Raw genomic sequence first — 16,243 nt, forward strand, 5'->3', positions numbered from 1 at the left:
CTATTGATCATAGAATCAAAGAAGTTAAAAGGCCAGGATAACTTTCATACCACCCGTTAGAAAAGGAGCCCGGCTGTCTTTAGACAGGCCGACAACTGCTCTAGCCTGCACAGGACACCCTTGCCGAGCTTATTTTACAGCGCCGCCTTTTCATGGCGCTTTGGCATAAGTACCCTTAATAATCACGGTGAAAAGGCGTATGGGCAGTTATTAGGTGTTAAATTCAATGGTAATTAAACATAACTATGGAATAAGTTAAATCAGCAGGGAGAAATTTATAAACAACTAGGTAGCAATCGTCAACAAAAGGTGGCCAACAAAAATTGATTTCTGAACTAGGCAACAATCACATAGTCTTCTACTGCTTTCATTTTTGGCTATGCCATTCTACAAATAACAGCTGGAATCTGGTACTTAGGGGCAACATCACAGTTTTTATTAGAATTAGGGTATGTTCACAAAGAGTTTTTTGCAAGCAGAAAATTCAGCCTGGAAAAATCAGCTCCGCTTTTTTTTTAAGTGGTTTTGCATCACACGCGTTTTTTGCCGCGTTTTTTTTTTTTTTTTTAGCTCTCTCTTCAATTGAAATATGGAATAACCGCAAGCGTTTTTTGCCAAAAAACACGTTAAAAAAGCGTTTACTTCCGTCTCCCATTGATTTCAATGGGGTTTTTGAGGCGGGAAAACGCCTCAAGATAGTGCATATTGCCTCCACCTTCCATTAAAATCAATGGGAGTCAATTTCGGCCGTGGCACAAAAGTCTGTGTGAACAGGGCCTTAGTGGTATTAAAACTCAAAGCAAAAGATTAGCTGTGCAGTTATGGCATTAGATTGAGTGGATCTCAAATTAGGTAGAGACTCCGAATGGCAAACACCAATGGTGTGTATGGTCAGTATCACTAGTTTAACCCCTTCAGGACACAACATGTTTTGGCATTGTGGACACAGACGATTTTTTCAAATCTGACATGTCCCAATTTATGTGGTAATAACTTTGGAATGCTTTTACCTATCCTAGCGATTCTGAGATTGTTTTCCTGTGACATATTGTACTTTATGTTCGTGGAAAAATTTGATCAACAAATTCAGTATTTATTTGTGAAAAACACCAAAATTTAGAGAAAATTTGCAAAAAATTTGAGTTTTTTCTAAATTTAACCGTATCTGCTTGTAAAACAAATAGTAATACCACACAAAATAGTTACAAATTAACATTTCCCATATGTTTACTTTATGTTGGCATCAATTTTTGAACATCCTTTTATTTTTGCAGGACGTTACAAGGCTTAGAACCTTAGCAGCAATTTCTCATATTTTCAAGAAAATTTCCAAAACCAATTTTTTTTGTGGACCTGTTCAGTTCTAAAGTGTCTTTAACCCCTAAGTGCACCAGGACGCAACTGTACGTCCATGTGGCCAGTGTCTTAGCGCACAGGAACGTACAGTTACTGTGTGGTTCCTGGTGCACACTGTCGGCAACAGTGTGCACCGGGAGGCCAGCTGTCCCTGACAGCTGACACTCCACTGTATGCCGATCAGCGGCTTATTTCTGCTTTTAACCCCTTGATTGCGGTGATCGATTGCAATCACCACATTCAGGGGGTTCTAGCTCATCGGCAGACCTCACGATGAGATCGTGAGGTTTGCAGATGGCTAGCATGGCGATCGGAGGCCAAGTAATGGCCTCCGAGTCTGCCATGTACGGAAGCTTATCATGATCAGCCTCCTGATAGACTTCCTGTCAGAGTCACAGGACGTCACTGCCGTTCGCGATGCACACAGTCGATGACAGTGTCTGTGACAGTGTCGGCGACAGTGTGCATCGGGAACCGGGAGGTCAGCTGACACTCCACTGTTGCCGATCAGCGGCTCATTGCCGCTGATTTCGGATATTAACCCGTTACATGCGGGGCTCGATTGAGATCTCCGCATGTAAGGGGTTTGTAGCACATCAGCAGCCCCCATGCAATTGTGGGGGCTGCTGATGCTTGTGATGGCACCCGGGGGCCACACAACGGCCTCCGGGTCTGCCATGTATGCAAGCCTATGAGGATCAGCCTCTGGCTGGTCCTCGTAGACTGTCAGAGTGACTGTGATGTCACACTGACAGTTGGAATACGTTACATTACCTAGGTAGTGTAATGTATTCTAGCAGCGATCAGAGCTGCAGGTAAAAAAAGAAAGTGTCAAAAGTAAATTAAAAATAATTTAAAAAGTTAAAAAAAAGTTAAAAAATGAAACCGTTAAAAAACAGAACACATATTTGGTATCACCGCGTTCGTAACGACCCAATCTATAACACTGTAATGTTATTTTTACCACGCGGTGAACGCCGCAAAAAAAAAAAAGAAAACTATTTTTTGGTCATCACCCCTCCCAAAATATAGAATAAAAAGTAATCAAAAAGTCGCATGTACCCGAATATAGTACCAATAAAAACTACAACCCGTCCCACAAAAAACAAGCCCTTACACAGCTTTTTTGACAGAAAAATAAAAAAGTTACGGCTCTCAGAATATGGTGACACAGAAAATAAATTATTTTATAAAGGAGTGATTTTATTGTGAAAACGCTGCAAAACATTTAAAAAAACTATATACATATGGTATCGCCGTAATCGTATGAACCCGCAGAATAAAATTGTCATTTATAGCGCATTATGAACACCGTAAGAAATAAAGAATTTAAAACGCCCAAATCACTGTTTTTGGCCACCAAAGCTCTAAATAAAATGTAATAAAAGTGATCAAAAATTTAGGGCGACTTTTTCTCCTTTATTCCTTGTGAAAACGAAAAAATGCAACATTTTAGTGGACAAAAATGTTTATATTTATTTTCACGGCCTAATTCTACTAAATTCTGCAAAAGACCTGTGTGGTATAAATGCTTACTATACCCCTAGAAAAAAATCCTTGAGGGGTGTAGTTTCCCAAATGGGGTCACTTCTGGGGTGTTTCCACTATTTTGTTCCCTCCAGGGCGTTGCAATCGCGACATGGCACTAAAAACCAATCCAGCAAAATCTGCGCTCCAAAATACAAATGGCGCTCCGTCCCTTCTGAGCGCTGCCGTGGGTCCAAACAGCAGTTTATTACCACATATTGGGTATTTCCGTAATCGGGAGAAGATTCTTTACAAATGTTCTAAAAATGTCTGTTATTTCAGAAAAAAAGTGGATTTTCATTTTCACAGACTAACTCCAATAAATATAGCAAAATACCTGTGAGGTCAAAGTGCTAACTATACCCCTAGATAAATTCCTTGAGGGGTCTAGTTTCCAAAATAGGGTCACTTTTGGGGAGTTTCCACTGTTTTGGCACCACAAGACCTCTTCAAACTCGACATGGTGCCTAAAATATAATCTAAAAATAAGCAGGCCCCAAAATCCACTAGGTGCTCCTTTGCTTCTGAGGCCGGTGTTTCGGTCCATTAGGACACTAGGGCCACATGTGGGATATTCCTAAAAACTGCAGGACCTGGGCAATAAATATTGAATTGTATTTCTCTGGTAAAACTTTCTGTGTTACACAATTTTTTTTATTACGAATGAATTTCGGCAAAAAAAAGAGAAATTTGTACATTTCCCCTCTACTTTGCTTTATTTCCTGTGAAACGCCTAAAGGGTTCAAATACTTTCTGAATGCTGTTTTGAATACTTTGAGGGGTGCAGTTTTTAAAATGGGGTGATTTATTCGGGGATTCTATTATATAAGGCCCTCAAAACCACTTCAGACCTGAACTGGCCCCTGTAAAAATAGCCTTTTGAAATTTTCTTGAAAATGGGAGAAATTTCTGCTAAAGTTCTAAGCCTAAAAATTATGCAAATATAAAGTACACATATGGGAAATGGTAACTAGTGACTATTTTGTGTGGTATTACTATCTGTTTTACAAGCAGATACATTTAAATTTAGAAAAATTCACATTTTTGCAAATGTTCTCTAAATTTTGGTGTTTTTCACGAATAAATATTGAATTTATCGACCAAATTTTTCCCCTATTATAAAGTACAACATGTCACGAGAAATCTCAGAATCGCTTGGATAGGTAAAAAGCATTCCGGCGTTATTACCACATAAAGTGACACGTCAGATTTAAAAAAATCGGCTGTGCCACAAGGCCAAAACAGGCTACATCCTAAAGGGGTTAAGGGCCTTATATATTAGAAACCTCCATAAGTCATCCAATTTTAAAAACTGCACCCCTCAAAGTTTTTAAAACAGCATTTAGAAAGTTTTTTTAACCCTTAGGCGTTTCACAGAAATTAAAGCAAAGTGGGAGGTGAAATTTATAAATGTCATTTTTTTTTTTTCGAAAATCCATTATAATAAAAACAAATTCCGCAACACTGAAGGTTTTACCAAAGAAACGCAACTCAATATTTATTGCCCAGATTCTGCAGTTTTTAGAAATATCCCACATGTGGCCCTAGTGTGCTAATGGACTGAAACACCGGCCTCAGAAGCAAAGGAGCACCTAGTGGATTTTGGGGCCTCCTTTTCATTAGAATATATTTTAGGCACCATGTCAGGTTTGAAGAAGTCTTGTGAGGACAAAACAGTGGAAACACCACTAAAAAGACACCATTTGGCAAACGACAGCCCTCAAGGAATTTATAGAGGTGTATAGTGAGCATTTTGACCCCACAGGTTTTTTTCAGAAATTATTAAAAGACCGCGAAAATGAAAATCTACAGTTTTTCAAAAAAATTTAGGTTTAGCTAACTTTTTTTTAATTTCCACAAGGACTGAAGGAGAAAAAACAGCACAACATTTGTAAAGCAATTTCTCCCGAGTAAAACAATACCCCATTTGTGGTCATAAACGGATGTTTGGACACATGGCAAGGCTCAGAATGGACCCCACAGGTTTTTTGCTGAACTTAGTGGAAATAGATTGTGAAAATGAAAATCTAATTTTTTTTCCTATAAACCGTAGAAATTATCAGTTGTTACAAGGCATAAAGAAGAAGCCCCAACATTTGAATAGCAATTTCTCGTCATTATTGCAATACCCCATATGCGGTAATAAACGGCTGTTTGGACACACGCAGGGATCAGAAGTGAAGGAGCGCTAGTTGGCTTATGGAGCTCAAGTTTGGTGGATTGGTTTTCAGGTGCCATGTCACATTTGCAAAGCGGAGAGACCAAAACAGTGGAAACCCGCGAAAAGTGACCCCATTTGGAAAACAAATAAATGACATATTTTATAATTGATTCTGCGGGTCGATGCGATTGTGGTAACATCATAGGTTTATAGTTTTTTTATATGTTTTACGGTATTTGCAAGAAAAATTCATGGTTTTAAAAAATTATTTCGTTTTTTGTTCGCCATATTCTAAAAGCTATAACTTTTTTTATTTTTCCATCAAGAAAATTGTGTGAGGGCTTGTTTTTTTTATAGGTACGAGTCTTCTTGATCCCTATTTATTCCATTTGTTGGGTGCTGAAGTGACTAAAAATAGCTATTCTGGTATTGGTTTTTTATGGCGTTCACCGTGCGGGATAAATAAATTATGTTTTTATAGTTCAGGCCGTGACGGACGCAGCGATACCAATTATGCATAGTTTATTTTTATAATTTTCTTATTATAATAAAGTACTTTATTATAGGAAAAAGGGGGATTTTCAATTTTATTACTTGGAACTTTAACTTTTTGTCAAAACATTTTTTAACCTTTTTTTTTTTTTGGTGGGACTTGAAGACCCAACTATTGGATCGTTATTTTACCCTGCAATGTATTTTGTATACCTGTCAGTTTCACACTGACAGGCAGCGTATGAGGTCCTGCCTCTGATAGGACCTAACCGCCTTCCGTAGATGGCAGACCCGGAGGCCTTTGTTAGGCCTCCAGTTGCCATAGCAAAAATCGGCACCCCGCAATCGTGTCGCGGGGTGCCGATGTTGTTGTAACTCGCATTTATGGGGTTAATCGGCGGGGATCACGCCTGTGATCCCACCCGACGTCTTCCCTTAGTACTAAGGCTGCTAGTAGCAGCCAGTACTGCGAGATGCCGGGCTGCAGAGAATACCTGTGCGCGCTGTTAGGAGCACACCTAGATCAACGGGCTGCAAGCACAAGGACCAGCACTGCAGCCCGTTAATCTAAGCTGGCTGGTCGGGAAGGGGTTGAAGAAGTTGTCTCAGAATCGACAAGTATCACCTATCCACAGGACAGGTAATAATTGTCTGATTGCTCGGGGGCCCCACTGCTGGGATCCCCACCAATCACAAGAATGGGGGTCCTGATTCCTAAGATCCAGCTCACTTCACCCCACTCAGTGAAGAGGAACTTGAATGGAGCAGCGGTCAAGCATGCGCCTGCCGCTCCATTTAATGTCTATCTGGCTAACGGAAATATCCAAGCACTGTAATCGGCTGTTTCTGTCATTTCCATAGAGTTAGAGTGTGCATTCCCGACTGCCGCTCCTTTTAATGTTGTTGAGCAGTGCGGTGGATGAGGTTTTGGGACCCTCGTTAACGTGATCGGTGGGGGTCCCAGTGGTGGGGCTCTCAGCGATCAGACAATTAGCACCTATCCTGTGGATATGTAATAATTGTTGATTCTGGAAATACCCCTTTAAAGGAGTTATGCAACCTGTGATAAACCCCTTTAGGCCCTCAGCACACATAGCGGCTTTTAAATCTGGATTTGTGGGCGGAAAATCCGCAGTGGAAGATAGATATTTTCCATATGAAAATCAGAGCATGCTGTGGATTTTCATATTCACAGCATGCTGATTCTATTCTGGATGTTCACTGCGGAATTCACCCTTTTCAATATAAAAAAATATTTATAATTGTTTACAGAAATGCCACTAAAAATCAGCAACAAATCCACTACAAGTGTGGGTACGCTAAGGTCATGTTCACAAATTTTGCATGCATTTTTTTTTAAACCAAACAGATTTGGGTCCAGGAGGATTACTCTTTTAAGGTCTTCCTTTATATTTCTTCTGTTTAGATGTCATTCCTGGCTTTGGCTTAAAAAAAATACATACAAAATATGAATCAAAACTACACTGTGTGAACAAAGCCTAAAAGAGTAATATGCATACCTTGTACTTGTTGTAAATATGCTCACTCTTTCCTGGATCATTAGGGTGAAGACTTGGATCTTTCTTTGCCAGGCGCATTAGCATTGCCCTTTTCAATTCCATTCCCAGCTTTGAGTGCAGATGCCTTTGTGGAGTCTACAATACATAAATATTACTAGTGGTACAATTAACATGCATCATACGTCTTAGAGGGAGCAATACTGAGCAATACTGAGAGAGTCACTTGATGAGAAGGATCTGGGTGTACTTGTAAATCATAAACTAAACAGCATGCAATGTCAATCAGCTGCTTCTAAGGCCAGCAAGATATTATCGTGTATTAAAAGAGGCATGGACTTGCGGGACAGGGATATAATATTACCACTTTACAAAGCATTAGTGCGGCCTCATCTAGAATATGCAGTTCAGTTCTGGGCTCCAGTTCATAGAAAGGATGCGCTGGAGTTGTAAAAAATACAAAGAAGAGCAACAAAACTAATAAGGTGTATGGAGAATCTAAGTTATGAGGAAACATTAAAATAATTATCCGAATCCCTAATCCCCGGCCACAGTGTTGTCGAAGCTGTGGCCGGGGATTCTGCACCAGGAAAAGACCCTGACTTCACTGTCCATATATGGACAGTGTAGTCAAGGACTTCGAAATTGGTAGAGTAGACCTCCAATTTATATTATAAGTTGTTAAATTTATCCCTCCATGCTCTGGTGTACACCACCTATTAAATCATGAAAATTGTAGGTATAGGGAGAGAAGAGGAAAGGTAGAGCATGGTGGACAATGTCGCCTTCAAATTTTTTATTGATACCGACTAGTGTAGTAGGAGAAGGATTATACTGTGCAATGTCCACTTTATTGCCACATTGTGTGGTATTTTGATTAAATTATTGCACAGTGTGATTATAGCTTTAAACAAATTCCACTGGGTAGGGAGCTTGTTGGCCCTACTACTCAGGTGGAAATAAAGGAGGTGGTGCTGCAAGGGTTATTTTTGTATCTGTAAGATACCTTGCATATGCACACTACAGGAGGTTGTGTTCAAACTCTATGAGCAATTGCCTGATCATTGACTACCTTTTAAGCGTTGCCGCTCCAAACTTTTGGTGAGTAGCAGCGCAAAAGGATTAAAATTTTTGTGTCAATGAACAGTTAATTAGTCTTCAGATTGTGTTGTATTTGTTCTGTTACCAGCGTTGCTGTTCCATTCCTGGCTCAAGCAGCAGCTTGGCCAGCAACGCGGACAGAAAGCATTCTATCTCAGTGAGCAGCTAGCTGGTCACCGAGTGCGTTTTGTGTTCTCAGCGTTGCCGCTGCAGTTCTTAATTATGCGGCAATGCAGAGAGACAAACTACCTGTTGTGTTTTATTTAGTGTTCTCAGCGTTGCCGCTGCGATACACAATTCGGCGGCAATACAGAGACAGCAGCGTACGCTGTGTTTAGGCAAACAGTCAGCCTGCCTGTTAGCAGTGAAACCTACTGGTTCGTGCAGTTCTAAGGATTGCTGGCTGTTTCAGAGTATTGGCTGTGAGTGCCGCGACGTCATGGGCACTCAGCAACACACTGGTCTCAAGTGTCGCCACTACCTCCGTTCCCTCCAGCTGTCTGGAGCGGACTTGAATTCGGCAGGATTAGTTAATTATTATTCATGGCTCCAATCTTGCGATGATACTTGGTGTGGTTTCCATAACAACAAGTGGCAGGATTTGAGGGTTCATGGCATAGACAAGATCATTGTTGGTTCACGTGGAGGAGATACTTTCCGAAAACTAGAACGGATCGAATGTAAATGGATTACGAAACTAAAGACAAGCTCGCCTCTGGGTCTCAATGAGAAAATGTCCTTTGCTTCTTTTCTGTAATTTTCATTATATTTTGGGTCCTATAGCATCATTAATCTTTTAACTTTTTAACCTGCATACATTCTGCTAGTTTGGTTGATCATACTATTGCGATGATACTTGGTGTGGTTTTCTGTTTAAGCATTTGTGCAGTGTGGCTGCATGTATACTCGGTAGCATTTCTTTATATTATGTTTACTATCTTTATTTTTGTTTCCCTTCAGGATGTGAGATGTGAGATGTTGTTGTTGTGCTGAAGTGAACACTTAGCATCATATGCTATATTTCCGAACTAAGATCTCTTTGGACTTCATTCATCAATTGCCTTCTGAACATCTCTAATTTTGATTATCCGGAGGCTTTTTCATGGGGTGCTTATTTTTATTCTTTATTTTTATTTATTATATATATATATATATATATATATATATATATATATATTTTTTTGCATACATTGCACATCCAGGTATACATATCATACATATAAAATCTCTATATATGGAGTTTTTTCATGTTGTTGATTATATTTGTTATATTTTATATATATATATATATATATATATACAAACACCTATTTATAGTTCATACACTAATCTTTATACTAATTCCACACATTTATTTTCACTATTATAAAAATATATATATTTATTATTTACATATAATATATTTTTTGTCATATACACTTTGGTTACACTTATTAAATATATTCACTTACATTTACACATTATTATTATTATGTGTATATACTTTTTGGTATTTCCCCTCCTTTACGTTTGATGATGTTATGTTTCGTTCTCGATGGGAAGAGGCATGTAAATCCTGCTCACGGACGTTTATTGAGCTCCTGATTGGCTGGGATAAGAAACAACTGGAAGATGTTGAAAAACTGCTTTTGCCCTTACAGGAGAAAATAAAAATGGAACTTACCCCTGATCTTCTCTCCAAATTTGAACATGAATTGAGTCTTGAATACACAAAATGGGAGAATGATATTAAAGAACTAAAGTCCAAGAAGTATCAACGCGATTTGATGGACTTCCAGGAACAAAGGGTTTACAAGTGGCAAAGACGGGGTTCTAATACCAGGTCACGCTCTGAATCCCAGTCCTCAATAGATAGTGCAACATCTGGAGTATCACAGGGTGGCCAACCTATGAGGACAAGAAGATACGAAACTAGATACAACCCTATCAAAAGAAAATTTAACCCTTTGGAAGACAATGCAGGAGGGGAACTTAAGGTAATCAACCTTTCAGATATAGTCTTCACTCCCAGTCAAATCTCAGTACTATCTTTGGGGCTGTCATTTTGTCCTGTGACAGGTTTTGATGACTTTTTAGCCATCAAGGATGTGTTCTTATTTGAACGTAAACTTATATACAAAAAATATTATTCTAAAAATGAACCTCACCATCTCTTCACAGTACAAGAAGAATTGGAAGCGGTCCGGGCGCTAGAGTCTTTACTCCAGGAGCAGGATGTTAGTGCTGGTAGGTTTCCTGATACCATTCGTCCCAGGTCCACCACATTTCCCCCCTTGTCATTAAATCCATCAGTCGAGATGTTCGTCAGAATGGTGGTGGATGAACTTCGTAAGCTTCCACAAGATCGTGGTTATGACAATTTATCTTGGGCTCAGCGTAAGGCTTTGCGTGAGCTCAAGCAGATGAAGGGTATCGTGTTCAAACTGGCCGACAAGGGTGGAAATGTGGTGGTATGGCCATCCGAGATGTACGAATCGGAGGCATACCGTCAATTACGGGATGTGCAGTGCTATAAACGTTTGATGCGCAATCCCACCACTGATTTCAAGGAACAGCTTGATGTGTTGCTAATGGAAGCCTGTGACAAAAACATCATCACCAAAAAAATTATGGATGGGCTTACTGTAAAATTCCCCATTACCCCCACGTTATACCTATTACCAAAGGTACATAAAGACCAGAAAAAGCCACCGGGTCGGCCTATTGTATCAGGATGTGGGAGTTTGTGCGAATCAATCTGTCGTTTTTTGGATTTCTATCTTCGTCTATGTGTTGAAAATCTTCAATCGTATATTAGGGATTCCACGGACGTACTCAAACGCCTATATGGGGTTACCATTGAGCAGGATATGTTCTTGGTATCCTGCGATGTGGAGTCTTTATATACGTGTATCGATCATGAGCTTGGGCTTAGAGCAATCCAATATTTTTTGGATTCTTGTGACCTTGAATTTGAACTGGTCCAATTTCTGATTCTTCTCATGCGTTTTGTCCTTGAGCATAATTACTTTGTGTTCAGGGACAAACACTATTTACAACTCCGGGGGACGGCAATGGGTGCCACTTGTGCACCGTCATATGCCAACTTATTTCTAGGATACTGGGAACAGGAAGTTGTACAGGAAACCATGGATAAGGTGCCTGGTAGTGTTGTTGGTTGGATGCGTTTCATCGATGATATCCTGTTTATTTGGCAGGGTACGCGAGCAGACCTTGATGAATTTATATAATCTTTGAACAGCAATTCACAGAACATAAAACTAACAAGCAGGATCAGCCAAACGAATATGGATTTTCTCGACATCAAAATGATGGTACAGGATTCAGGTAAGCTCAGTACTACCATTTTCCCAAAGGAAACCTCTGTTAACTCTCTCCTACATGCAACATCCTCTCATCCTTCTCATGTCATAGGGGCTATCCCTACGGGACAGTTCCTGAGAGCAAGACGGGTATGTGACTCCGATTCTAATTTTGAAAAGGAGTCACAATGTTTGAGGACCCGCTTTTTACAACGTGGATACCCGAAGAGTGATATTGAGAAGGGATATTATAGGGCTCGTCATAGTAACAGAAATAACTTGCTCATCCAACAGAAACACAAGAAGAAGGATGATATAGTGAGACTTATCACTCTTTACAATTCACAATGGACTGGGATGAGAAATATTGTCGTTTCTGGTCAATCCTGCTTACTGATCCTGATCTGAAAAAACATCTGCCTTTGAAACCCCAACTTACAGCCAAAAGAAGTAAAACTCTGAGTGATCACCTAGTCCGGAGTCACTATGGTGCTCCTGGTCCTAAAACCTACCTCTTTGGCTCTAAAGGACCAGTGTGGGGATCCTTTTCGTGTGGTCACTGTTCCGTCTGCAAATTGATTGTGAAAACTGATACTTTTACAGATTCTGAGAAGACAAAAAGCTTCAGAATCGTACATTTTATCAATTGCAGCACTACTGGTGTGGTATACATGGCCACTTGTCCATGTGGCCTGTCATATGTGGGTATGACCACAAGAGAATTAAAAATGCGAATTCAGGAACATGTGAGGGATATTAAAAAGGCAGGAACAATAGAGGATAATAACTGTGAAGAACTTAGCAAATTGAAGACTATTCCTCGGCATTTTCGGGATTTCCATAACAACAAGTGGCAGGATTTGAGGGTTCATGGCATAGACAAGATCATTGTTGGTTCACGTGGAGGAGATACTTTCCGAAAACTAGAACGGATCGAATGTAAATGGATTACGAAACTAAAGACAAGCTCGCCTCTGGGTCTCAATGAGAAAATGTCCTTTGCTTCTTTTCTGTAATTTTCATTATATTTTGGGTCCTATAGCATCATTAATCTTTTAACTTTTTAACCTGCATACATTCTGCTAGTTTGGTTGATCATACTATTGCGATGATACTTGGTGTGGTTTTCTGTTTAAGCATTTGTGCAGTGTGGCTGCATGTATACTCGGTAGCATTTCTTTATATTATGTTTACTATCTTTATTTTTGTTTCCCTTCAGGGGCTACATGTATGTTCGTTGTGAGATGTTGTTGTTGTGCTGAAGTGAACACTTAGCAACATATGCTATATTTCCGAACTAAGATCTCTTTGGACTTCGTTCATCAATTGCCTTCTGAACATCTCTAATTTTGATTATCCGGACGCTTTTTCATGGGGTGCTTATTTTTATTCTTTATTTTTTTTATTTATTATATATATATATATATATATATATATATATATATATATATATATATATATATTAATTTTTTTGCATACATTGCACATCCAGGTATACATATCATACATATAAAATCTCTATATATGTAGTTTTTTCATGTTGTTGATTATATTTGTTATATTTTATATATATACAAACACCTATTTATAGTTCATACACTAATCTTTATACTAATTCCACACATTTATTTTCACTATTATAAAAATATATATATTTATTATTTACATATATATTTTTTGTCATATACACTTTGGTTACACTTATTAAATATATTCACTTATATTTACACATTATTATTATTATGTGTATATACTTTTTGGTATCACATTTTGGGAATATACCTATACTTATTTGTATGTATTTAAACACTAATGAACAGTAGTATAGATCTTTAAAGGTATTATTTGTCACGTGTGGTTCACTTTATTTACTTTCTTTTATTTATCACTTCACTCTGCACGTGTTGTTCACTTTTACTTTTATTATTATATTATCTCTTTATATTTGCTTATATGTTTATATGTAAAATAAAGAAATTTGTTATTTTGTATATTTATATTTTTTTATTTATTATATATATTTTTTTATTATTATATTTATGCAAATTGCCCCCTCCTTCCAATATTATGTATTATGTATAATGGATGATTGGACCTGTGATCAATTTAACATGGATGTATATATGAATTGATATTGTGATACTATATATGATCTGTCTGTGTAGATATTACGGTCTTATTGTATTTTGATGTGCAATCTACCTTCATCCTTCAACCTAAACTCTTTATTGTCATTACTTATTTCTACATACATGTTTTGACGTTTGCTTCCGGCATCTTGAGATTTGGCCGTCTGCATAGCCGCATTCCTTATCTTTGCCCAGACTTAAGATGGCCCCCACTGTACGATGTGTCATCTATATGCGATTATCTCCTTCATTCTGGGACGATCTTAATATGACGCGTATGCGCATGCGCACCTCTCACTTCTCGGACGTACCTGATATTGCCAATGACGTCGGTCTCGTTGCCTACCAATCCACACTTAGGTAATCATGTGCAGGCTCGACTCGTCAATACATGACACCTGACACACTTCAGGTGTTGTGTATCAGTGATTTGTGCTGCCATTCGTTGCTTACAAACACACCTCTTCCTTAACTTAGTACAAATATTAGTGTAGGTCATCTCACTAGCTAGCACCCCTTGAAAAAGCTACTGCGAAACGCGCGTCGGGGCTCTTGCGGTGGACATTCATTGTTTTGGCCTGATATGCAAAACACTGGTTGGTATGGCTCCTGGGACCTATTGAAATTTCTGGGTGATATCCTGGTATCTATACAACCATATTCACACTGTTCATTCGGTGTTGGCTATTCAGCCCTATTTGCATATCATCTCTGATAAGGGTCTTTATTTTTCTGTTTCAGTATATTCTTCTGGCGATTGAGCTCCAGGGGCCTGTTATTTGTTATACTATATAAGATTATGGCCTGACTGTTACAATGACCCTGTATGGTATATTTTCTATTATATATATGCCATTCTTTTGAGTAGCCCTGTGTTGTCCACTTAGCGGATTTTAATTGTTTGTGGTTTTTAGGTCTTGATGGCCATCATGTTCTTGTATTTATTGTAATAAAGGATATATATATTTTTTGCAAAATTTTCTCGTGGTATTTGGTGTTTATTTTTTCCCCTACGGGGTGTTACTAATTTGTCCTCACATACAGTTATAGGTATTTATTGCCCTGTGTAGTCTGTAATCTTTCCCTACTGTCAGGGTCGGTATGTCCCGACGTACGTTTCACTGAACTGAGTCAGCTTCTTCCGGGGGCGAGTCAAGGACTTCTCCTTCTCCTGGAGCGGAATCACTGGCCACAGCGTCGGCCGCTGTGGGCGGGGATTCCGTTTCAGGAGAAATCCCTGACGTCACTGTCCATATACGGACAGTGACGTCAGGGACTTCTCCAGGAGCGCTCCCCTATAGTGCCGCTATCTACAGGAAGGGAAGCGGTGCCATCTACGGGGAGGGTGGCATCTACATGGGTGCTATGTAGAAGGGGGCTGTGTGGCACTACCTAGAGGGGGGTGGCAGTATCCACAGAGGGCAGTGTCTGGCAGTATCCACAGAGGGCTGTGTGTGGTATTATCTACATAGGGCAGTGTGTGGCATTAACTACAGAGGATAGTGTGTGACATTAACTACAGAGGGTAGTGTGTGACATTAACTACAGAGGATAGTGTGTGACATTAACTACAGAGGGTAGTGTGTGACATTATCTACAGGGTGCCTGTGACATTAACTACAGAGGGTAGTGTGTGACATTATCTACAGGGTGCCTGTGACCGTATCTACAGGGGGCTGTGTGGCATTATCTACAGGGGGCTGTGTGGCATTATCTACAGGGGGCTGTGTGGCATTATCTACAGGGGGCTGTGTGGCATTATCTACAGGGGGCTGTGTGGCATTATCTACAGGGGGCTGTGTGGCATTATCTACAGGGGGCTGTGTGGCATTATCTACAGGGGGCTGTGTGGCATTATCTACAGGGGGCTGTGTGGCATTATCTACAGGGGGCTGTGTGGCATTATCTACAGGGGGCTGTGTGGCATTATCTACAGGGGGCTGTGTGGCATTATCTACAGGGGGCTGTGTGGCATTATCTACAGGGGGCTGTGTGGCATTATCTACAGGGGGCTGTGTGGCATTATCTACAGGGGGCTGTGTGGCATTATCTACAGAGGGCTGTGTGGCATTAGCTACAAGGGGCTGTGTGGCATTAGCTACAGACGGAAGTGTGTGGCAAAAAATTGTCAAATTAAATTCATCCGTTTTTAAAATGGACAGGGGAAAAAAACTAATGCAAAACGGGTCAAAATCGGCCATTAAGAATGGAAAAACGGCCCAGAACGGATGCAAAAAGGCTGAGAAAAATGGACCAAAACGGCCGTTTTAATCGGCCGACACTCTGACTCCGTCATGGGAATAAAAAGAGACAACTTAGGGGGGACATTATTAACTTACATAAATATATGAATGGCCCATACAAGAAACATAGTGAAAACCTGTTCAATGTAAAATCCCCTCAAATGACTAGGGGGCACTCCCTCCGTCTGGAGAATAAAAGGTTCAATCTCCAGAGGCGACAAACCTTCTTTACTGTGAGAACTGTGAATCTATGGAATAGCCTACCGCAGGAGCTGGTCACAGCAGGGACAGTAGATGGCTTTAAAAAAGGGTTAGATAATTTCATAGAGCAAAAAAATATCAGCGCCTATGTCAATGTGTAAAATTTTTCTTTCAATGTTGATCCAGTTGGATTGCCACTTCAGATAAGGAGGGA

At 39.7% G+C, this 16,243-nt stretch overlaps 1 protein-coding gene across 1 annotated transcript in view; it reads right to left on the reverse strand.

Moving 5' to 3' along the window:
* The window catches only part of MRPL28 (mitochondrial ribosomal protein L28), a 91,585-nt gene that overhangs the window by 17,193 nt on the left and 58,149 nt on the right, over nucleotides 1-16,243 (reverse strand). Inside the window, exon 4 of the mRNA XM_075830032.1 lies at nucleotides 7,057-7,191. Within this exon, the coding sequence (XP_075686147.1) occupies nucleotides 7,057-7,191 (135 nt within the window). The remainder of the gene's footprint in view (nucleotides 1-7,056; nucleotides 7,192-16,243) is intronic.

Source organism: Rhinoderma darwinii, chromosome 6 (assembly GCF_050947455.1).
Source record: "Rhinoderma darwinii isolate aRhiDar2 chromosome 6, aRhiDar2.hap1, whole genome shotgun sequence".
NCBI lineage: Eukaryota > Metazoa > Chordata > Amphibia > Anura > Rhinodermatidae > Rhinoderma > Rhinoderma darwinii.